Source organism: Coregonus clupeaformis, chromosome 16 (assembly GCF_020615455.1).
Source record: "Coregonus clupeaformis isolate EN_2021a chromosome 16, ASM2061545v1, whole genome shotgun sequence".
Taxonomy (NCBI): Eukaryota; Metazoa; Chordata; class Actinopteri; order Salmoniformes; family Salmonidae; genus Coregonus; species Coregonus clupeaformis.
In genome coordinates, this window is record NC_059207.1 from 30,874,324 (window position 1) to 30,899,118 (window position 24,795).

The 24,795-nt window shown below is 43.0% G+C and overlaps 1 protein-coding gene across 5 annotated transcripts; it reads right to left on the minus strand.

Annotated features, from left to right (window-relative positions):
• Positions 1-4,889: 4,889 nt before the first annotated feature.
• On the minus strand, positions 4,890-24,762 carry LOC121584910 (ubiquitin carboxyl-terminal hydrolase 30). 5 transcript variants are annotated; one of them, XM_041901157.1, is made up of 13 exons: positions 24,517-24,762; positions 10,227-10,336; positions 9,933-10,115; positions 9,634-9,737; positions 9,361-9,459; positions 9,180-9,225; positions 9,002-9,096; positions 8,831-8,890; positions 8,516-8,602; positions 8,305-8,385; positions 7,370-7,592; positions 7,020-7,128; positions 4,890-6,880 (listed from the first exon to the last, which is right to left on the minus strand). In XM_041901157.1, exons 1-13 carry the CDS (start codon positions 24,528-24,530, stop codon positions 6,640-6,642), a joined length of 1,452 nt encoding a protein of 483 aa, XP_041757091.1. In that variant the 5' UTR covers positions 24,531-24,762; the 3' UTR covers positions 4,890-6,639. The 5 variants fall into 5 exon arrangements, with proteins under 5 accessions (XP_041757091.1, XP_041757093.1, XP_041757090.1 ...); XM_041901159.1 differs by lacking the exon at positions 24,517-24,762 and adding an exon at positions 17,776-17,871; XM_041901156.1 differs by lacking the exon at positions 24,517-24,762 and adding an exon at positions 17,745-17,857.
• Between the last annotated feature and the right edge of the window lie 33 nt (positions 24,763-24,795).

Genomic DNA, 24,795 nt, shown 5'->3' on the forward strand with positions numbered 1-24,795 from the left:
TTCCGCCACCTACTGTACAGGTGGATAATATGGATCCAAAAAATGAAAAAAATAAATTCAACAAACTATCAGTAACAAAATGTTAATTAAACTAAATCAGTCTGCTTTTCTGTTTTAATCAGGTCCCTACACAGGCTCAGAAGGATCCTGTGATGGCGGGACATTTCCTGGCGACAGTAGTCCTTGCAGTGCTTCTGCCGTTAAGTCTTGGAGGCCCAAAAGCGAATTGGCTGCAGATATAATGATGTCCAACGGGACGCCAGAGATAACACCTTTTACCGGTGCCCTGTCTGAAAATCAAAGCTGTTCACTTCATGCGTAGATAATTTCGCAAGCCACAATGCACGCTCATTTTGCTCTTTAGATACACACCATATCAACACCATACCACTCCTGGTTACTTTGACTGCATCCACTTTTCCCAACGCCTTTTTCACCATCCTTGTGACTTCAAAAGGGTTTCCCAAATAAACATCCTTATCCAAAAAACAAAACATTTGTTCCATTCTTGGACTTCACTGTTGTCCACTCATCTTTCGCGCTAACTGTACTCGACGTGCTTTCAGTTTCAAACAACACTTCTGCTTCCGCCATTTCACAGTCCTCGGGTTCCCAGCCGTTTACATAATTGCAATCCAAACCCAACATTAATTGACTCTTTGTGACGCACTGAGGTTCCAAACTCCGTTTTAGACAAGACAGACTTTATTACCAAAATTATCCTATTTACACTTTATAGTTAATTTTAAACATAGGCTGGTTTCAAAGGGATTAGTTGTTTTTAGGGGCAGTTGTTCTTTAAAGGGAAAGTTACTGAGTTTGGGTAATCCCAAAATGACATTACCGATTACAATTTTGGACAGGTAGCCTAGCTAGTAAAATTAACAGATTACATTTCGAAAGTAACCTACCCAACCTTGATTATTTTTTTTATTGAGTAAAAACACATGCATTTCTTTATTAAGAGTGATCAGTAGTAGTTGTTGTATAGCTAGTGTAACATCTGACAAGTGACAAGATAACCAGAAAGACCACTGCAAGCTAACTAGCTAGCTAATAATGATCCCATTCAAACCCATATAGAATGATAGAGGCCTCTAGTGGCCTGAAGGCAGTATAGTCTGGCACAGTGGAAGTGTCATAATACCCATAAAACCTAGCGGTAAATCCCGGTAATGGTTCCAGTAGTTTTTTCCCTATTCATTTTTGCGTCTGGGATTTTAGAACTACTTCATTTAAGGTCTGTTTCGTGTAGGCTTACCCTGGTGTGACGTTTTGATAGCCATGTAATTCTCTCTCATACAAGGTGAGTTCTCAATTTACTCAAAAAAATTAAAAATGCTCCTGTACATAATCTCTAGCCAACACTGTCTGCGATGGTTCACCAGTGTGCGATCAGAGACCTTTGTGCCCAATCCATTAACTTCTTACCTCCCCTTTCTCTGTCTTAGATAGCCACTGACTACACTTTAGCTAGCAGAAGATCAGAAAAACATTTTTGTTTTACTTAGCCTAGATAATTGTTTGTACAGTATGTCGACTTTGGTGTCTATTTCACACCTTATGGCATTTTTCAAGGATGAGCATAAGGGCATTAAAAGGGCAGAAGACCACTAGAAGTCTGGCCATGGGGAGAAGTGCAGCTACAGAGGGGCAACTTATCGGTTTGGTCAGGGCCAGCATGTGGGATATCCTGTGTCGGTGAGTGTAGCTATTAAGTTAAGTTTGAGCATCTTAGCAATACAATGTGTTCTATACAGCTGTCAACATTCTACAAGGAAAGAGCCACTTAATAAATTACATAATCATTAACCAGATTACCCTGGATACCAGACTTCGATGAGTGATAACTCAGTTCTAGAATGTTGTCATTGATGAGAATGAATCTAAAAAATCTATTGTCATTCAGAACTGAATTTGTTTTGACATCCAGCCTGTATTGTAGTTTCATGTATTGCGATGAGCTATATGACTGTACTTCTGATTCTAATTCTCAAGAGGAAAGTTAAAACCCTCAGCCTTGAGGTCACTGAGGAGGACCAACAGTGATAGGGGGATCTTCTGAAAGGGACTGACATGCAGGGATGTGCCAAACTAACCTGACACAGCAAACATCGCAAGCCACAGATTTAGGACCTGAATGTAAAAATCGAGGTATGTGGCTTGCAATGTTTGCTGTGTCAGGTTAGTTTGGCAAATGTTGTACTCGCCATTTCACTGCTGTGTCAGGCTAGTTTGGCACATTGTCTACTAGCCCAGTCTGAAAAGTACTAGACTCGGGCTAGCTTAATTTCCATCCCTGCTGACATGTACAGTATAACTGAGTTCTCAGGAAATTTGATTAGTAATGTACAACAAATGCACTCGTGGAACAAAAACGTTCGTGATTTGTATGGAAAAACATTGAGCCCACAAGTCCTTTGTGAGCTAGCTAGCCAGATAGTTAATAGCTCACCGTTCGTGTAGTCACTTTTCCAAGTGGTGACATGATAGCTAATGTTAGCCCACCAGGGCAGGAATATTTAGCTAACGTTTAGCTACCTAGTTACATTAGCTCATCATTCGTGTAGTTATCTAGTTAGCTAAACAAAGTCGAATCATGACGTCAGTGCTCTAGAAAGAGGCCCGAGTTCCCAACTTGGAATTCCGAGTTGGATGACCGTTCAAAACGTATTTTCCCAGTCAGAGCTAGTTTTTTACAGAGTTCCCAGTTGTCTTGAACTCACTGAAGTCTGAGATTTCCCAGTTCCGAGTTTCCAGTTGTTTTGAACGCGGCAGAAGTCATGCCAATGTATTCAACCTTTTCTGGCCGATGGTGTGTTGAGAGTGAATGTTTATTATTTTTACCTTGGAAAAGAGACCCTTCAACTCAGACTTGGACCACACACCCTCTCCACTGAATAACAGGCTAGTGATTGCTTTGCAAAGCTTGCAGTTAGCCACTGATTCCTTCCAAACCACTCATTGTTGAATTTGCGATTTCCAACTTATGTTTATGGCCGATGAGCAACGATATGTTTTATCTATAATTTCTCTTCATATGACAAGGATTGAAAATGATTTTCCAGTAGATTGTCGACGTGATTCATGATGATGACTGCTTGTCTAGCTATCTAGCTAAGCTTTTGGAAGTATGATGTTGACATGATCAGTCCAATCAAAGCTACGGTAGATATAACGTGATTTGACGTAATTTTATCTGTGGCCAATGACCTTGAGCCTTCTTGGATGGGCACTTCTAATGTAACTCTATGGCAGCACCCAAGGGGCTTGAATTTGAGCTCTCCCCGTAGATTTTGCGGTGATGTAGTGTCCCCATGAGTTACAGAACACTGAGCCAATCAAGGCGCAACTAGAGAACATTACTAACCCCTATGCTCTGTATTTGCCGCTGACTGAGACCACCACAGAATGCACTGAACTAGGCTGAAACACCTGCATTTTGGAGGTTCCTTACTCAAGAAAGGAAAAAAAGAGACCATGTTTGTATGGGGCTTTATTAACTCAATATTTTTTTTCTCCATTGTTTGCAAACTGATACAGTACCAGTCAAAAGTTTGGACACACCTACTCATTCAAGGGTTTTTCTTAATGTTTTACATTGTAGAATAATAGCAAAGACATCAAAACTATGAAATAACACATATGGAATCATGTAGTAAACAAAAAAGTGTTAAACAAATTAAAATATTGTATATTTGAGATTCTTCAAATAGCCACCCTTTGCCTTGATGACAGCTTTGCACACTCTTGGCATTCTCTCAACCAGCTTCACCTGGAATGGTTTTCCAGCAGTTTTGAAGGAGTTCCCACATATGCTGAGCACTTGTTGGCTGCTTTTCCTTCACTCTGCCGTCCGACTCATCCCAAACCATCTCAATTGGGTTGAGGTCGGAGGATTGTGGAGGCCAGGTCATATGATGCAGCACTCCATCACGCTCCTTCTTGGTAAAATAGCCCTGACACAGCCTGGAGGTGTGTTGGGTCATTGTCCTGTTGAAAAACAAATGATAGTCCCACTAAGCCCAAACCAGATGGGATGACGTATCGCTTCAGAATGCTGTGGTAGCCATGCTGGTTAAGTGTGCCTTGAATTCTAAATAAATCACAGACAGTGTCACCAGCAAAGCACCCCCACACCATCACACCTCCTTCTCAATGCTTTACGGTGGGAACTACACATGCGGAGATCATCCGTTCACCCACACCGCGTCTCACAAAGACACAGTGGTTTGAAACAAAAATCTCTAATTTGGACTCCAGACCAATGGACAAAATTTCCACCGAATGTCTATTGCTCGTGTTTCTTGGCCAAAGCAGGTCTCTTCTTCTTCTTATTGGTGTCCTTCAGTAGTGGTTTCTTTGCAGCAGTTCGACATTCACACAGTCCTCTCTGAACAATTTATGTTGAGATGTGTCTGTTACTTGAACTCTGTGAAGCATTTATTTGGGCTGCAATTTCTGAGACTGGTAACTCTAATGAACTTATCCTCTGCAGCAGAGGTAACTCTGGGTCTTCCATTCCTGTGGCGGTTCTCATGAGAGCCAGTTTCATCATAGTGCTTGATGGTTTTTGCGGCTGCACTTGAAGAAACGTTCAAAGTTCTTGAAATGTTCCATATTGACTGACCTTCATGTCTTAAAGTAATGATGGACTGTCCTTTCACTTTGCTTATTTGAACTGTTCTTGCCATAATATGGATTTGGTCTTTTACCAAATAGGGCCATCTTCTGTATACCACCCTACCTTGTCACAACACAATGGATTGGCTCAAACGCATTAAGGAAAGAAATTCCACAAATTAACAAGGCAAGTCCCCGCAGCAATGTTCCAACATTTAGTGGAAAGCCTTCCCAGAAGAGTGGAGGCTGTTATAGCAGCAAAGGTGGGACCAACTCCATATTAATGCCCATGATTTTGGACACATGCATTCGTCCTGATCAACAGGTGAGTCTGTCTACACTGCTGTAGAAGATTTTACCTCTACATGACAGTGTGTGTGAGATTCCATGTACAGGACTGTGTGTGAGTGATTTCATGTACAGGACTGTGAGAGTGTGATTCCATGTACAGGACTGTGAGAGTGTGATTCCATGTACAGGACTGTGAGAGTGTGATTCCATTGAAGGCAAGCTTCTCCTGGTTTTCTCAGGTACAGAGATGGACAAGATCACATGGGTGAGCACCGTGATGAGCGAACAGGAGCCCCTCTGCCTCCATATCCCTCGGGGCGGCCCGGGACTTTGTCTTCAGACACAGAAGCTGCACAAGCAGCCCAATTCTGATATTTTTTTCACTAATTGGCCTTTTGACCAATCAGATCAGATCTGAAAAAGATCAGATGTTAAGAGCTCTTATGTGATTGGTCAAAACATCAATTAGTGGGGAAAGAAATAAGAATTTGTCTGCCTATCTAGACGCAGCCAGAGAGCCACGGGGAAAACACAGACGGCAGATCAACTCGGTGAAGCTGGAACTGGCCCATGGAAGCCTGCTTCTTATGAACTCACCCACCAGTACCACAGCCTGCCACCCCGCAAGAGGCTCCTCACATCCCGCATGAACCTCACCTTCAGACTCATCCTCCAAGAAATGAGGGTCAGACAAGGTCAGTTGGGACGTACTGTCTTAATCACTACACCCACATCAGGGGTTGGGATCACTGCAATATTAATTAAACTCGTTTCTGAATGCATCTTTGTTCAAGGTCCAATTCATACAAATCAGTCATGTGGTAACTCTTTACTTATAGATTTGTATTTTTATATAATTGAAATCTATGAAAACAATCAACTTCTTGACAGATCACACACATACATTAGTGCAAATTGATCAGCAAACGGGTATAGAGGGTTATTTAGAGGTTGCATCCTAATGTAATGCTGGGAGGAGAGTGAGTAAATGGCAGTATTTATAACAAGTGGTACGCATGTTGAGCAATAAAGTATTTTCGATTTTGTAGTCATACACACTTTGCAACCACAACTTGAATCAATAGCAAATCAGACAATATTTGGACCATTTGGGGTAAATTAGTTAAGATTTCTATCAATTCCAATTCCACTGCTCTATAAAACAGTTGTAAAACTACATGTTGCTTCAATATTATCATTTAGGAACAAAAATGACAATATACACATTAGTTTGAGTTCTTATGCAACAACTGCAGAAATGATTCTACACAATGGTACCTGGTCCTCAAATGTGCAGCTAGACTACTATCCAAACCACCTGCACGTTATGACAGTGTACTGAATCATTTCTGATCTAAAGTTACAAAAATAAAAGATACAGCAGCTTATATACAATATTAATTGAAACAAAGCCTTAAATGTCTTGGTTGAAGTAACTCAAATATTTTGAGAAAAGAGAAAGGACAACTAGCAGTTATTCTGAGATGTAGGTCGGCAATCTCTGGCATCTAAAAGGCTCCTAAGTCTCTGTAAAAGACGAGAGACATTCATGATTTTAATATGAGAGGAGATAAAAGTAGAGCAGCATAATCTTCAGTACTGTTAAAGCACAATCCTACAGGTAGACATAGGGCTGGAGAACTACACTTCTGAGGGGAAAGTGTTTTCTGTGGCACACATGGTAGTGGTGGTATGGGTGGGTAGAGCTGGCTCTGCTCTGGGGCTCTACTCCTCCGACCGTAGACATCTAACCCTCTCATAGAAGAGCAGGTAGGCGTTGGAGGAGAGCGCCTCCTGCAGGCTGGCCTTGCGTACTGAGTCGTCTGACACCCACAGCCACTGGGAGCTGAATGGAGAGGGGCTGCTGGACGAGGGTGGGCAACGGCGGTATGTGACAAAGTGTCCTGAGTGCATGTCACCATGGTGAACCAACACAGCCATCAGTTGGAAGAGGTACTCTGAGGAGCTGTGGAGAGACATTGTGCATCAAACAGTATTATCAGAGGACACACAAAATAATTCCAATTGAATTGATCTGATTTGGAAAGATTGGTCATTCTTTATTGATATGAGTGCTGTTAAAGATGAGGTCAGGTTTTGTTTACCTGTAGTTATATGGGAGGTTGCGCTGTGGGCTGAGTCCAGGAGAGTGGAGAAAGACAGACAAACAGGTTCCATTGGACAGAGGCTTGTTGTTGTAATGGTGTTCTACATCTGAAAATAAGTACAATACAGTATCATCTTACTGTTGTATGAGGACTTTTCAAGTGTCTATAAAACAACAAGTACATTGAGTGTAATTTTGAGTATTTCTGTCCTTTTGAGGAATCAAAAACCATCTGTGGCCAATTTCCAGTTACTCATGGAAGTTCAGTCCTCTAGCTAAAAAAGTAACATGAGGTCACAAGATAAGCCATTTGGTCCCAGGAAGACAGTTTAAGAGATTTCACCCTACCTTTGGCATTGGGAGTGGTCTTATCCACAGCCTCTCCCCAGTCCTCTGCTTTAATGGTTTTCAGAGTACAGTTGATGCGTTGGAGCCTCTGAATGGTGGCGCAGTGTTTGTAGTGGTCCATAGCCAGGTACTCTGAGATATGGACATGTTCCTGTCTCTTTATGGGAGTGCCCTCATTGGACCATGTCAGTCTCTGCAGGTGGATACAGAGACACTGGGGGAGCTAGAGGGAGGAGTCACACAAACACAATGTCATATACACTGAGTGTACAAAACATTAGGAACACCTTCCTAATTTTGAATTGCACCCCCTTTTGCCCTCAGAACAGCCTCAATTCGTGTCGAAAGCGTTCCACAGGGATTCTGGCCCATATTGACTCCAATGCTTCCCACAGTTGTGTCAAGTTGGTTGGATGTCCTTTGGGTGGTGGACCATTCTTGATACACACGGGAAATTGTTGAGCGTGAGAAACCCAGCAAGGCGTTGCAGTTCTTGACACACTCAAACCGGTGCTCCTGGCACCTACTACCATACCCTGTTCAAAGGCACTTAAATATTTTGTCTTACCCATTCACCCACCCTCTGAAAGGCTTGAAAATCCTTCTTTAACCTGTCTCCTCCCCTTCATCTACACTGATTGAAGTGGATTTAACAGGTTATACCATTAAAGGATCATAGCTTTCACCTGGATTCACCTGGTCAGTCTATGTAATGGAAAGAGCAGGTGTTCCTAATGTTTATATGGCATAATAACAGAGAACAAGGATCATATGCTGAAGCCAAATACAAAAAAGCATCTGATAGTGCTGTGTGCAGGGGCAGTGAAGCATTTGGTACACAGCGCTTGTTTCACATATGATGAAGTAGGTCACACTGTATTTAGTGGGAAAGACATTGGTTGAGTTGAACTGCCATTAACATTAAGCACCATTACCTTTCCCAGTTTAAGCTGTTTGATGAAGGTTGTCCTCTGGCTTTCCAGGACCTGCCCATTCACTAAGGCTCCTTGTTGAAGCTGATGGGAGAGAGGATGTCAAAACAAGGTTCAGTCCAAAGCTCCAATAGTAACATACCCATAAGCTCACAGATGTACAGTACCCTTTTCTTAACTAACACACCAACCAAATTAAAGTGAAGACTAGTACCTTGGTGCAGTTTTCACACTCCACCTCTTTAATGGTCTCTGAAGAGATCAAATGCTGGAGACAGTGATCCAGAGAGACAGGCCGGCCCTAAGGGAAATATACTCAATCAGTCCTCAGCACACTGTAGCTCACACGCTATTTACATACGGTAGTGTAAAAAAAGGTTTTCCTAACTTGTACAAGCTTTTGCTCCTGCGTCCTTGGTGTACACATATCAACGGTATTTGTACCACCAGCGGTACAAGGAAAACCTTCCCCTTAATGATTTGTAGGTTTCCTTAATGTATTTTTCTTCTTGTCACCCATTCTGCTTACCCATTGCGTCGAAGGGATGGATAAGGAGAGGCTGTCGAAAGAGTCATAGCGCACTGGACTCTGCGAACAAGAAAGGGAATTAATGGCACAAACAAACCGCTGATTTAATGACAGTACACTGCTAAATATTTCCAATATTCACGTGATATGAAAAATATATATTTGTATCACCCGTTGTTCGCAACGCTTGCATGCCATGTTGCTTGTTAGGCAGCCGTGGAAAGGATGTGGAAACTTCCAAGGACTTCGTATAGGATGAAGAGGGCCTGGAAGAGCAAAAGTGGTTTTCATATTTTGCCAAAACCTACTTCTCTAGTAAAATATTCCACACCACTATTTACCTCCTCACCTCGACTCCTGCAGCTCAAGGTCAACTCGTCTTTATCTGGGAGGCTCTGATGGCAAAAACAAAACAATATAGTCAGAAGGCAAAAATACAATTAGCTTGCATCAAATACACACTATACTGAAAGAGACATAGCTTAGCAGCTGTGAGTGTTAGAGGAAGGGGAAGGATGAGAGCAACTTACCTCAAGGGACTGAATGTCAAAGAGGTGGGTGACTTTGGGCTGTCGGTCTAGCTCCTCCTCCAGAGAGGAGGTGAGGACATGGAAGAACTCATGGGCATCCTAAGAAAAGTAAACAGGGACGAGAGATTAAACAAATTGCCTTTCAATTTGTTTTCAACGTGGATGGGGGAGCAGAATTCTTATGGGTAACAGATTTAAGACAATCATTTTGACTTCAATTAAACGTTGTGGAAAAACTGCTAGCTGATGCTTAGACAAGTAAGGATAACTCACCTGCTCCTCAAAGGAAGTGATGTGCCACCTGTAGAGTCTGAGGACCTCCACCAGACACCCTGCATCCAGAACATCCTCCTGCCCAGAGTCGTCGTTTGACAGTGCTGCAAATCAAAGACTGCACTGTCCGGCTTGCATCCCAAATGGCACCCTATTCCCTATATAGTGCACTACAAGGGCCCTGGTCAAAATGTATGCACTACGTACGGTATAGGGTGCTATTTGGGTCGCAAACACAGAGTCTAACAATTGAGTGAACAGGGATTCAGATTCCTTCTCTGCCCATCACAGAACACTACCTTTGAGAAGCTGCAGGAGAGTTCTAGAAAGCTTGGGGTCCTTCTCTGGCTCATCCTCTGACACACATTTGCGGCTAGTAAACTCCTCCAGCCATTTGATGAAGGAAGGGCAGGCTGCCAGGCCCTGGAGCAGAGAGTTCATGAAGCAGGTGTTTCCCAGGTTCAGCAGGCCTGGAACCATGCCTATGGTGGAGACTTTTGTTAGTATACATTCAGTGGCCCTCATAACCATCCACCTATATAACATAAGTGACCCCCACTTGAACTGCTTACACAGACACTGGGCAAGCTTACCTTTCTGCCTTTTCTTGCGGTTTGTAATTGGACCCCACAGGACATATACTCCAGCAGCCATGGCAGCCGCTATTCCACCAATAACTCCCCAATTTTTCATCATTTTGTTCCTGAAAAATATTCCAAAGTGATACATATTATTGACACAGCCGAGGCTGAACTGTTGGACATGTGTTTCCCTTTACTTACTCTGAATAGATTGCATGTCCTATAGCTATCAAAATCGAATGTAGCCAAAGCAGTAGTTACGGCTTGTAATGTCGATATCCATAGTCGACGTTATGGCTTATATGGAAGATGGCGCCATATATTTTTTAACTAACCTGGTCTTGGCAATACTTTCTTCGTTCTCGATTCGGGAAAAAAGTTTTCCACCACCATCCTAGAGTGGCTAATGCCTAGTGCCGCGTTCAAAACAACTGGGAACTCTGAAAAATACGAGATCAAATCATGACGTCAGTGATCTTACAGACCCCCTGGTTCGATTCCAGGCTGTATCACAACCGGCCGTGATTGGGAGTCCCATAGGGCCGCGCACAATTGGCCCAGCGTCGTCCGGGTTTGGCCGGTGTAGGCCGTTATTGTAAATAAGAATTTGTTCTTAACTGACTTGCCTAGTTAAAAAGGTTAAATAAATACAAAAATAAAAATAAAAATAAATCTTCAGGTCGGAAAGTTGGAGCTCTAGAAAGAGGACCGAGTTCCAGAGTTGGAATTCTGAGTTGGATGACCGTTCAAATAGATTTTTCCTAGTCTGAGCTAGTTTTTTCCCCAAAATTCCGAATGTGGCCGCAACCTTCATTGGGCGCAACATCAGGAATTAGCATTAGCCACTCTAGAATGGTGGTGGAAAATGGTGTTTCATAAAAGAAAGTATGCATATTTATCCTGTTTTTTCTCCATCTTCTCGCCATTAAATCGAGTCAAGGAGGAAATCGACGCCTTTGCAGCCTGAATGGAGGACATTTTATGTACAAACAAGTCCACAGGGGATAGGACAAGTCTATAGCCAGCTGCATGCATTCCCTTCGGACGGTAAGGTGAAACGACTCAATATCGCCATCTGCCGGCCTTTGGGCTACGACCAAAACAAAGATCTAAATCAAATCAAATCAAATCAAATGTTATTGGTCACATGCGCCGAATACAACAGGTGCAGACATTACAGTGAAATGCTTACTTACAGCCCTTAACCAACAGTGCATTTATTTTAAACAAAAAAAGTAAAAATAAAACAACAACAACAACAAAAAGTGTTGAGAAAAAAAAGAGCAGAAGTAAAATAAAGTGACAGTAGGGAGGCTATATATACAGGGGGGTACATGCAAGAGGCATTCCTCACTCAATACAAAACATGGATTTACTATCTTTGGGAATTTTCTCTGTTTTTTTGTAGAACCACCTGCAACTGGACACAGACATTTATAAGATATACTTTTTTCCAGAATCGAGAACGATGAAAGGATCGCCAACACCAGGTTTGTTGAAAGATGTATGGCGGCGTTTTCCATTAGCCAAGCCATAACGTCGACTATGGAGCCATCACATATCACGTAGCTACCAACGCAGCAGCAGTGGAGACAATATTTTAATATAAGTTAGCTAGGTAAATGGTCAATCCGATGTCTGCATTGGCCGAGCAGCATTTACGGTGATACGGCCTCTGCAGAAGTCAGGGCATTCATACTTCTTGCGCTTCGCGGAGCAGCGCAGAGCTGTTGTGAAGGAAGTTGTCGTCTTCTTCGGTGGGGTTTATCACGGTTGGCATCCAACGTTATGGTGTATTACCTCCACCAACTGTACTGGAGTGTGGGCCAGAGACAGGGAGAAACTAAATCCTACCTGCCAGCCCCGTTGCTCTTTAAAAAGATAACAAAATATTTGAGACTATATCTAATAACGTTCTACTCAATATACTCTTTAAACTAATTTCCTGTATCCCCTTCTCCCTCATACTAGATCTCAGCCTCTCTTTCCCTCGGATACTGCCCACACTGTAGCAATACATGCTCCACAGTCTCTGTTTCCTGGCAATAATCACACTTTCCTTTTGGATGCTTTCCTATCACATTTAAGGTCTTATTCAACTTGCTGTGTCCCACCCATCATCTTGTAAAAATAGCCTCCTCTCTTCTGTCCCTTCCTGCCGTCCTCCCCTCCCCGACTTTCCTCTGTACTTGAAATAAATGCCTGCCATCTCTGTCCATATCAGGCTTTTTGCCTTGCTCATTGAAACTACAACATCAACATCCCCACTACTAAGTGCTTGTTTAGCCAGTACATCAACTGCCTCGTTCCCCTCCACTCCCACATGGGCTGGGACCCAAGTAAATCTTATCTGTATACCCATCTGTCTAATCCTGCCATGGGTTTGTAGCACCTCATAAAGCAGGTCTTGTCTGCTACGTGAGCTAAAGGACTGGAGACTCATTAACACTGCACATGAATCAGAGCAAATAACTACTCTGTCTGGCATGACTTCCTCCACCCACTGCAAGGCCAACAGTATGGCCATCAGCTCCGCCATATATACAGCCAGATGATCTGTAATACGTTTCCTGACTTCCACCCCACATTCCTGCACTACAAATGCTGACCCAGTATGTCCTGTCCTTAGATCTTTTGAACCTTCTGAGCAGTGGTGAGCCGTCATTCAGAGTCCCACCTGTTTTGAGCCCCACATATTTTCCAAAAAATAAAATAAAAAAAGGGGGGGTTGCCTGTTTTGCATGTTATTTTTGCATTAATATGTGTCACATATCAGTTTGCAAACAATGTAAAAAAAAATCAAAAAATAATTGCGTTACTAAAGCCTCCATACAAACATGGTTTCTTTTTTGCTTTCTTGAGTAAGGCAGCTCCAAAATGCAGGTGTTTCAGCCAAGCTCAGTGCTTTCTGTGGTGGTGGGGCAGCCAGCAGAAAATACGGAGCGTAGGGGTTGGTAATGTTCTCTAGTTGAGCCGTGATTGGCTCAGTGTTCTGTCACTCATGGGGACACCACGTCACTGCCAAATCTAAGTGTTGAGCTCGAAAATTCAAGCCCCTTGGGTGCTGCCATAGAGTTACATTAGAAGTGCCCATCCAAGAAGGCTCAAGGTCATTGGCCACAGATAAAATGACATCAAATCACGTTATATCTACAGTAGCTTTGATTGGACTGATCATATCAACATCATACTTTCAAAATCTTAGCTAGCAGTCATCATCATGAATGAAGTCGACAATCTGCTGGCAAATCCTTTTTAATCCTTGTCATATGAAGAGAAATTATAGATAAAACGTATCGGTGCTCATTGGCCATTGGACATAAACATTACACAACAAGTTGGAAATCGCAAATTCAACAATGAGTGGTTTGGAAGGGATCAGTGGCTAACTGCAAGCATTGCAAAGCAATCACTAGCCTGCTATTCAATGGAATGGGTGTGTGGTCCCAATTCTCAGTATAAGGTTCTCTTTTCCAAGCTTAAAATGATAAACATTCAACATTGGCCATGCTGTCAATCCAGCATGATTTCTGCCGTGCTCAAAACAACTGATAACTCAGAACTGTAAAATCTGACTTCAGTGAGTTCAAGACAACTGGGAACTCAGGAAAAAACTAGCTCCGACTGGGAAAATACGTTTTGAACGGTCATCCAACTCGAAATTGTAAGTCGGGAACTCGGGCCTCTTTCTAGAGCTACGACCTGAAGATCACTGACTTCATCATGATTCAACCTTGTTTTTTTCAGAGTCCCCAGTTGTCTTGAAAGCACCATAAATCCAGAGAATGCCAAAGTTTGATGAAACATTTGCCCACGAAGGGCCGCCGCGCCACCTTCCTGTTCAAGTGAGCACAGCACAACAAGATGAGTCCAAAAATGTATTGTATGCTGCTGCATAAATGATGAAATATGCTAGGGAGATATGTATACTGTAGCTAATAAAGTAATGCTACGTGAATGTTGTGCAGTAAGCTGTTAGTAGCCCATGTGCCTCACCCTAATAATTTAGTCTATTTTCACCTCTTAATTTTGCCTACTTTTCTGACTTGGTGGTGCACATGTAGCCAAAACCTGTTTTAGAGAAATGTAATCATCAAATATTGTAAGAGCTTTCATTGTCTGCTTATATGCCCCCTTTATTTATCCTACAGTTCTGACTTGGTGTACAGGGAGAACACTGTAAGAACGGCCCATGTTCTGAATTCTGTCGCTGTACATTTCAAAAGTGCTGAACAAATAGTTATATTGACTACATCCGTCCTAGCTCGCTCATTATAATCGAAATTACGGATTGCCTCTTATCCGCTTGGCATCCCCTTATGCCATAGTTCGTACATCTCAATTGTCAGTAGAAACCACATTTGTTTAAGCAAGTCAGCCATATCAGCTATGTTTTTTTTTAAAGGCAGTAAAAGAGGCTGAATAAACTGTTTCGCTGCCAGACAAGGTTCTGCTGATAGCCAGGTGTAGCAGTCGTAAGGTGTTGGGACAGCTTTATGTAGGCCCTAACAGTTTGTGGGCACCGTTTGTCAACGTTATAGTGCAATTCATGTATTGTTTAGTGTTGTATTGTGGCTTTGCTGGCATGCATTCGGGGGGGTTGCCCCACCAAGATTTACATGCTAAAACAGGAAACATCCGCACTGAGCTAAAGGGTAGAGCTGCCGCTTTCAAGGAACGGGACTCTAACCCGGACGCTTATAAGAAATCCCGCTATGACCTCCGACGAACCATCAAACAGGCAAAGAGTCAATACAGGTCTAAGATTGAATCGTACTACACTGGCTCTGACGCTCGTCGGATGTGGCAGGGCTTGAAAACTATTACAGACTACAAAGGGAAGCACAGCCGCGAGCTGCCCAGTGACACAAGCCTACCAGACGAGCTAAACCACTTCTATGCTCGCTTCGAGGCAAGCAACACTGAAGCATGCATGAGAGCACCAGCTGTTCCGGATGACTATGTGATCACGCTCTCCGTAGCCGATGTGAGTAAGACTTTTAAGCAGGTCAACATTCACAAGGCCGCAGGGCCAGACGGATTACCAGGACGTGTACTCCGAGCATGTGCTGACCAACTGGCATGTGTCTTCACTGACATTTTCAACATGTCCCTGACTGAGTCTGTAATACCAACATGTTTCAAGCAGACCACCATAGTCCCCGTGCCCAAGGACTCTAAGATAACCTGCCTAAATGACTACCGACCCGTAGCACTGACGTCTGTAGCCATGAAGTGCTTTGAAAGGCTGGTCATGGCTCACATCAACAGCATTATCCCAGAAACCCTAGACCCACTCCAATTTGCATACCGCCCCAACAGATCCACAGATGATGCAATCTCTATTGCACTCCACACTGCCCTTTCCCACCTGGACAAGAGGAACACCTACGTGAGAATGCTATTCATTGACTACAGCTCAGCATTCAACACCATAGTGCCCTCTAAGCTCATCACTAAGCTAAGGATCCTGGGACTAAACACCTCCCTCTGCAACTGGATCCTGGACTTCCTGACGGGCTGCCCCCAGGTGGTAAGGGTAGGTAACAACACATCTGCCACACTAATCCTCAACACGGGGGCCCCTCAGGGGTGCGTGCTCAGTCCCCTCCTGTACTCTCTGTTCACCTATGACTGCATGGCCAGGCACGACTCCAACACCATCATTAAGTTTGCCGACGACACAACAGTGGTAGGCCTGATCACCGACAACGATGAGACAGCCTATAGGGAGGAGGTCAGAGATCTGGCTGTGTGGTGCCAGGACAACAACCTCTCCCTCAACGTGACCAAGACAAAGGAGATGATTGTGGACTACAGGAAAAAAAAGAGGACTGAGCACGCCCCCCATTCTCATCGACGGGGCTGTAGTGGAACAGGTTGAGAGCTTCAAGTTCCTTGGTGTCCACATCACCAACGAACTATCATGGTCCAAACACACCAAGACAGTCGTGAAGAGGGCACGACAAAGCCTATTCCCCCTCAGGAGACTAAAAAGATTTGGCATGGGTCCTCAGATCCTCAAAAAATTCTACAGCTGCACCATCGAGAGCATCCTGACTGGTTGCATCACCGCCTGGTATGGCAACTGCTTGGCCTCCGACCGCAAGGCACTACAGAGGGTAGTGCGTACGGCCCAGTACATCACTGGGGCAAAGCTTCCTGCCATCCAGGACCTCTATACCAGGCGGTGTCAGAGGAAGGCCCTCAAAATTGTCAAAGACTCCAGCCACCCTAGTCATAGACTGTTCTCTCTGCTACCGCACGGCAAGCGGTACCGGAGTGCCAAGTCTAGGTCCAAAAGACTTCTCAACAGCTTCTACCCCCAAGCCATAAGACTCCTGAACAGCTAATCATGGCTACCCGGACTATTTGCACTGCCCCCCACCCCATCCTTTTTACGCTGCTGCTACTCTGTTAAGTATTTATGCATAGTCACTTTAACTCTACCCACATGTACATATTACCTCAACTACCTCAACTAGCCGGTGCCCCCGCACATTGACTCTGCAACGGTACCCCCCTGTATATATAGCCTCCCTACTGTCACTTTTTTTTTTACTTCTGCTCTTTTTTTTTCTCTCAACACTTTTTTTGTTGTTGTTGTTTTATTTTTACTTTTTTTGTTTAAAATAAATGCACTGTTGGTTAAGGGCTGTAAGTAAGCATTTCACTGTAATGTCTGCACCTGTTGTATTCGGCGCATGTGACCAATAAAATTTGATTTGATAAAATCAGTAATCTTTCCAACACTTCTAGATCAGGAAGTTGTCAAGGAAGTGAGTTTGTGTTTATACAGGACATCCCGCCTCCACCTACCCTCAACCAATAATGTCAACGCGGAGCTATACAGAGCCCTTAACATTGTTACAAAATTTGGGAGGCGCTCGGCGGTGCGGTACTGAGCTCAACTTGGCCTCTGCGTGCCTCCGGAGGCTCCGCATTGCGTCACACCCTCCATACGGAGCCTCCTACCACATTTTCAGATAATACATACATTGTCTTTAAGTCCCCCTGTTGATCCCTTTCACCAGCAATAATTAATGACAACGCTACAGTAGTACTGGTCTAACGTTGTAACTGGAGAGCTGGCTAATTCCTAATTAATGTGAGAGTCGAATAAGCCCGACACGAGACATGTTAACCAGCCAACGCAGGCTGTCCCATCGGGTTGACCCGCAGATCTGGATAACGTTCGTTAGCTACTGCTAGCTTGCTCTCTTTTTTTGACATCCTCTACTGCGAAACGATGCACCGGTGCTTCTCTAAAACATGTTGGATGTTTGCTTACAGATCCATCCAATAGCATTCCCCTAACCGATGCAACGCAACAGTCCTCGAGCTTGCTGGCTAGTAGCAGCTGCTTTTGGCTGGTTTGTTTACGTGTGCGCCACTTAAACATTTCGTTCACGCTGCGCAGTAAGAAAGAGCAAGCGGTGCGGATTTATTGACTACACTTTGCTAAACCCCGACACAGTCACACATTTTAAATCACGAAAAGCAAGGCGTTTTAAAACATTCAGGTCTGACCTGACTATGGATCCAGAGTACCAGAACTCACGAATAAGCTTTTCAGATGTCGTTGGTCTGCACAACGGGATATTCTCTGACCTAGAGTAATGGAACATACATTTGGAGTATTTTGATTTTTGACGGACCATACACATAGCCGTACCAGAAGTCAGTTATGTTCGCAGGCGTCATCGCCAAAACATATTTCTGCTGTGTTCGAATACCCATCACTGGTATACTTAATGAGTATATACTACATACTATTAGTTCATTTTAGTATACTGTAAACGAACGGTATCCTTTCAGTTGAGCGTACTAGCGCTTCGCATGTCTACCGGAAGTTGATGCTGTTGCTATGCAACCTCTTGCTAGCGTAACAAATTACTAGATGGACATTTTACGACTTCGGTGAGTTCGTAAATTCAATCTGGAGTGCCAGAGTGTGCTCTGGGCGTTCGTAAATTCAGAGCGTTGTCAGATTGTCCGTAAATTCTTATCATGTCAACATCATACTTTCAAAATCTTAGCTAGCAAGCTAAACAAGCAGTCATCATCATGAATCAAGTCGACAATCTACTGGCAAATCCTTTTAAATCCTTGTCATATGAAGATAAATTATAGATAAAACGTATCGTTGCTCATCGGCCATAAACATACGTTGGAAATCGCAAATTCAACAATGAGTGGTTTGGAAGGAATCAGTGGCTAACTGCAAGCTTTGCAAAGCAATCACTAGCCTGCTATTCAGTGGAGTGGGTGTGTGGTCCAAGTCTGGGTTTAAGGGTCTCTTTTTCAAGTTTAAAAGGATAATCATCCAACATTGGCCATGCTGTCGATCCAACATGACTTCTGCCGCGTTCAAAACAACCGGAAACTCGGAACTGGGACATCTCAGACTTCAGTGAGTTCAAGATAACTGGGAACTCTGGAAAAAAATGAGCTCTGACTGGGAAAATACGTTTTGAACGGTCATCCAACTTGGAATTCAAAATCGGGAACTCAGGCCTCTTTCTAGAGCTCCGACCTGAAGATCACTGACGTCATGAATTGACCTTGTTTTTTTCAAAGTTCCCAGTTGTCTTGAAAGCACCATAAATCCAGAGAATGCCAGACTTTGATGACAAAGTTTGATGACAGAATTTGTCCACGAAGGACCGCCGCACCACCTTCCTGATCACTCTGAGTTCCAATGTGGCAATTGTTTACTTGCCGAGGATTATAGGCTTGAGGTGGCTTCCTTGATCACGCAGGTCGCCAGCCTACGTAAGAAACTGGGGAAAACGCAGAGTGGAATGTTTACATTTTCTACGCCGGTGGCTGGACGGCGTTCGCGCTTGTTGGATACATCGCCGCCTTGTCGTTTGTCGTTATCAGACTGGCCGGTGTTTCCCGGAGCTCCACCATCTGATAGCGCCGTCGAAGGAGCACAGCATGAGGAGCAAGGCAATCAACAATGGTCGCATGTCACAAGCCGTGGAAGCCGAAGACAACGACCTCCTGCAAAGCAGTCTACACTCCCAATGAGAGGCCCGGAGCGGATACAAACAACGAATAGTTACGCCGTACTGGAGCCTGTCTGCGGCCTGTCTGCGGTCGCAGTGCCTACTATTACGATTTGGAAGTCGACTTCGGCAACCTTCCGTCCCTGCTCTGGATCGTGCGGGGCTTCTCCATCTGTCGGAGGCCTGCATCCTGTGAAGCGTGGGAGTGGGTGAATTTCCACGTCCTTCTCGCCAGCCGTGATTTTGGGCACCTCCATGGTAAGAAATGTGACCGTTCCTGGTGCAAAAACAATCTCCTAGCCCAGATCTCAAGTAAATTACATTACTAAGCTGCTCCAGAATGTACTATGTCAGGTCATGGAAATTGATTCTATCGTAGTCCATGTGGGTTTTAATGACATTATGAAGGGCAGCTCTGAACAGTTGAAACTGGATTTTAAAGAGCTGATTGACTCTCTGCTAGACACTAATAAAAGACCCATCATATCTGGCCCTGTGCCCTCTCTGAATCGTGGCATTTAACGCTTTAGCAGGATTCTTGCTCTTCACAACTGGCTACATGATTATTGCAGCTCAATGGGTGTAACTTTTGTTGACAATTTTGATACCTTTTGGAAACAAAACACGTTTTATAAGGAGGATGGGATCCACCCAAATCGCTTTGGTTCCTGGATCCTTTCACAGCATTATAAGGCTGCGTTGAGACAATGACTTAGCAATGGCCCAAGCCCAGCTCAGCTAATCCCTACCATTGTGACGCAGAGTTGTCAAAATGCTTCAGCAAATGTACATTACATCAGGGGCATCGGTAGTCACAATATAAGTAACGTAATTTATGTCCCTCTAACTGCCCTGAATGCCACCGCTGATCCTACAGCTATTGTGTGCAGTAATCATGTGCCTAAGAACCAGATTTATACTGTTAGCACTGAGCCGGTGTCCCCGAGGAGGCAGTCCACTGTGTGCAGCTCACCGTGCACTAACATAAAGAACATGAGCACATCTACTGCTGCTAAGCTTCCCAGTAAAGCAATAAAAACAAATAAGCATCCCAGAAGAAAAGTGCTCAAAATAGCCCACGTTAACATATGTAACTTAAGAAACAAGGTTCATGAAATCAATAATTTGCTAGTAACAGATGACATTCATATTCTGACTATCTCTGAAACTCACTTAGATAATACCTTTGATGATACAGTGGTAGCAATACAAGGTTATAACATTTACAGAAAATATAGAAATGCCAATGGTGGAGGTGTTGCTGTTTATATACAGAACCACATTCCTGTGAAGATTAGAGAGGATCTCATGTTAAATACTGTTGAAGTAATATGGCTACAGGTTCATCTGCCTCACCTAAAGCCAATTCTGGTGGGAAGCTGCTATATATAATGTATGTGATATCAATAGAGAGGTATACTTTCTGGGTGATTTAAATATTGACTGGCTGTCATCAGGCTGCCCCCTCAAGAGAAAGCTTCAAACTGTAACCAGTGCCTGCAACCTGGTTCAGGTTATCAGTCAACCTACCAGGGTGGTTACAAACAGTACAGGAATTAAATCATCAACATGTAGTGATCATATCTTTACTAATGCTGCAGAGATTTGTTTGAAAGCAGTATCCAAATCCATTAGATGTAGTGATCACAATATAGTAGCCATATCTAGGAAAACCAAAGTTCCAAAGGCTGGGCCTAATATTGTGTATAAGAGGTCATACAATAAGTTTTGTAGTGGTTCCTATGTTGTTGATGTAAAGAATATATGTTGGTCTGTGGTGTGTAATGAGGAGCAAACAGACACTGCACTTGACACTTTTATGAAATTGCTTATTCCAGTTACTAATAAGCATGCACCCATTAAGAAAACTGTAAAAACTGTTAAATCCCCGTGGATTGACGAGGAATTGAACAATTGTATGGTTGAGAGGGATGAGGCAAAAGGAATGGCAAATAAGTCTGGTTGCACAACCGATTGGCAAACGTATTGCAAATTGAAAAATCATGTGACAAAACTGAATAAAAAGAAGAAGAAACAACACTATGAAACAAGGATAAATGACAAAAAGAATGATAGTAAAAAGCTTTGGAGCACCTTAAATGAAATTTTGGGAAAAAAGGCAAACTCAGCTCCATCATTCATTGAATCAGAAGGCTCATTCATCACAAAACCAACTGATATTGCCAACTACTTTAATAATTGTTTAATTAGCAAGATTAGCAAACTTAGGCATGACATGCCAGTAACAATTGCTGACATTACACATCCAAGTATATCTGACCAAATTATGAAAGACAAGCATTGTAATTTTGAATTCCGTAAAGTGAGTGTGGAAGAGGTGAACAAATTATTGTTGTCTATTAACAACGACTAGCCACCGGGTCTGACAACTTGGATGGAAAATTGCTGAGGATAATAGTGGACGATATTGCCACTCCTATTTGCCATATTTTCAATTTAAGCCTACTAGAATGTGTGTGCCCCCAGGCTTGGAGGGAAGCAAAAATCATTCCGCTACCTAAGAATAGTAAAGCCCCCTTTACTGGCTCAAATAGCCGACCAATTAGCCTGTTACCAACCCTTAGTAAACTATTGGAAAAAATGGTGTTTGACCAGATACAATGCTATTTTACAGTAAACAAATTGACAACAAACTTTCAGCATACTTATAGAAAAGGACATTCAACAAGCACAGCACTTACACAAATGACTGATGATTGGCTGAGAGAAAGTGATGATAAAAATATTGTGAGGGTTGTTTTGTTAGACTTCAGTGCGGCTTTTGACATTTTTGATCATAGTCTGCTGCTGGAAAAACGTATGTGTTATGGCTTTACACCCCCTGCTATAATGTGGATAAAGAGTTACTTGTCTAACAGAACACAGAGGGTGTTCTTTAATGGAAGACTCAAACATAATCCAGGTAGAATCAGGAATTCCCCTGGGCAGCTGTCTAGGCCCCTTGCTTTTTTCCATCTTTACTAACGACATGCCACTGGCTTTGAGTAAAGCCAGTGTGTCTATGTATGCGGATGACTCAACACTATACACGTCAGCTACTACAGCAACTGAAATAACTGCAACACTTAACAAAGAGCTGCAGTTAGTTTCAGAATGGGTGGCAAGGAATATGTTAGCCCTGAATATTTCCAAAACTAAAAGCATTGTATTTGGGTCAAATCATTCACTAAACCCTAAACCTCAACTACATCTCGTAATGAATAATGTGGAAATTGAGCAAGTTGAGGTGACTAAACTGCTTGGAGTAACCCTGGATTGTAGACTGTCATGGTCAAAGCATATTGATACAACAGTAGCTAAGATGGGGAGAAGTATGTCCATAATTAAGCACTGCTCTGCCTTTTTAACAACACTATCAACAAGGCAGGTCCTACAGGCCCTAGTTTTGTTGCACCTAGACTGCTGTTCAGTAGTGTGGTCAGGTGCCACAAAGGGGGACTTGGGAAAATTGCAGTTGGCTCAGAACAGGGCAGCACGGCTGGCCCTTAAAAGTACACGGAGAGCTAACATTGATGACATGCATGTCAGTCTCTCCTGGCTCAGAGTGGAAGAGAGACTGACTTCATCACTGCTTGTTTTTGTGAGAGGTGTCGACGAGCTGAATGTACCGAGCTGTCTGTTTGGAATAGCTGCCTTGGCAGCAGCTAATGTGGATCCTTAATAAATACAAAATACAAAATACAGCACAACAAGGTGAGTCCAAAAATGTATTGTATGCTGCTGCATAAATGATGTTATATGCCAGGGAGATATGTATACTGTAGCTAAGAAAGTAATACTAAGTGTATGTTGTGTAGTAAGCTGTTAGTAGCCCATGTGCCTCACCCTAATAATTTGGTCCCTTTTCCCCTCATAACTTAGCCTACTGTTCTGACTTGGTGGTGCACATGTAGCCTATAGCCTGTTCTAGAGAAACGTCATCATCGAATATTGTAAGTACTTTCATTGTCTGCTTATATGCCCCCTTTATTTATCCTACGGTTCTGACATGGTGTACAGGGAAAATACTGTAAGAACGGCCCATGTTCTGAATTCTGTCGCTGTACATTTCAAAAGTGCTGAACAAATAATTATATTGACTATGTCCGTCCTAGCTCGCTCATTAATGTCTTTATCAAAATTACGAATTGCCTCTTATCCGCTCGTCGTCCCCTTATGCCATAGTTTGTACATCTCAATTGTCAGTAGAAACCATATTTGTTTCAGCAAGTCAGCCATATTAGCCATGTTTTTTTAAAAGGCAGTAAGTGAGGCTGAATGAACTGCTCCACTGATAGCCAGGTGTAGCAGTGGTAAGGTGTTGGGACTGCTGTTGGGACAGCTTTATGTGGGCCCTAACAGTTTGTGGGCACCGTTTGTCACCGTTATGGTGCAATTAATGTATTGTTTAGTGTTGTGTTGTGTAGTGGCTTTGCTGGCATGCATCTAAACGTTTATTTATTTATTTGCCCCACCAAGATTTACATGCTAAAATCGCCACTGTCTATTTCTGAGTCTTTCCCTTTCAATCGCCATAGAAATGGCTCCTGTCAACGTAGATTGATCGCAAATATAGGCAATGAAAGCCAAAGTTCATTTAGATTGGTCCAACCAGCGGAAACACCTCCAAATGGGACCACCTCACAACGCCCAACATGTGAAGAGATACAACCATAGATAACGGGGCAGTCTAAACTATCAACGGTCGGTCACAAAATATATATATATATATATATATATATATATATATATATCAACGGTCACAGCAAATTAACGTTCTTATTTCATCAACACTGTCAAGTACAAGTATATTAAGGTTATAATATTGTAGAGAACAATGTAATTATGAATTATATGTCATTTATAATGACAAAGGGCAAAGAAAACTACGTTTTGACATTCATTTCGTAGCACCCTCTTCTTGATTGCCCCGTTTTCTCTAACGTTACATTGTACAGCAGTGATTGAACGCCCTATTTACTAGGCTGGCAGCTAAGGTTAACTACATTCATTGCCAATGCACAATATTTGTTCAACAGTTGTGAAATTACTATTAGAACATCTATAAGAACAGCAGTTAAAGTGTACACCACTTCATCCATGCTTAATAACATCAACAATGGGTTATCGTTTTGTAAACTAGCAAGCATACACTGACGTTTGCTTACATGCGTTGCTATGGTTACACAGTACCACAATCTACACAGTACCACAAGCTGTCAGGAGCAGTCTGTCTCTCAAAATGGACCAAGAAGTAAATGTTCTACCCAAATACTTTCCATACTTACATATGAAATGTCATCCCACATCCCAGGCTTGAATTGGTGCTGGCTACATCCTTATTCCGCACATTGTAGCATTGTTGACAAGTTGGCTATTTTAATGTGGGTAGGCCTATTGTTATTCCCTGATTCACTCCCATTATTAATCAAAGCCCCGAAAGGAGGGTGGCTTAAAGGCTCTTATTGGCCAGGGTTTAGGGTTAGCGTCATTGCCCCGGCCCGCACGAGTGACCCTGCTGCCTTCACTGCACAGTACTTTCTGTCTGGCACGCTGCTGTGACACGA

Bases quoted from the DNA above. Each gene is read 5' to 3' on its own strand.
- LOC121584910 (XM_041901156.1), bottom strand. From the start codon at position 17,842: ATGTTCCATTACTCTAGGTCAGAGAATATCCCGTTGTGCAGACCAACG. The intron at 9,097-9,179 runs GTGAGGAGGTAA...TTGCTCTTCCAG, and splicing joins CTTGAGCTGCAGGAGTCGAG to GCCCTCTTCATCCTATACGA. The intron at 8,603-8,830 runs GTAAGCAGAATG...TATTTCCCTTAG, and splicing joins CCATCCCTTCGACGCAATGG to GGCCGGCCTGTCTCTCTGGA.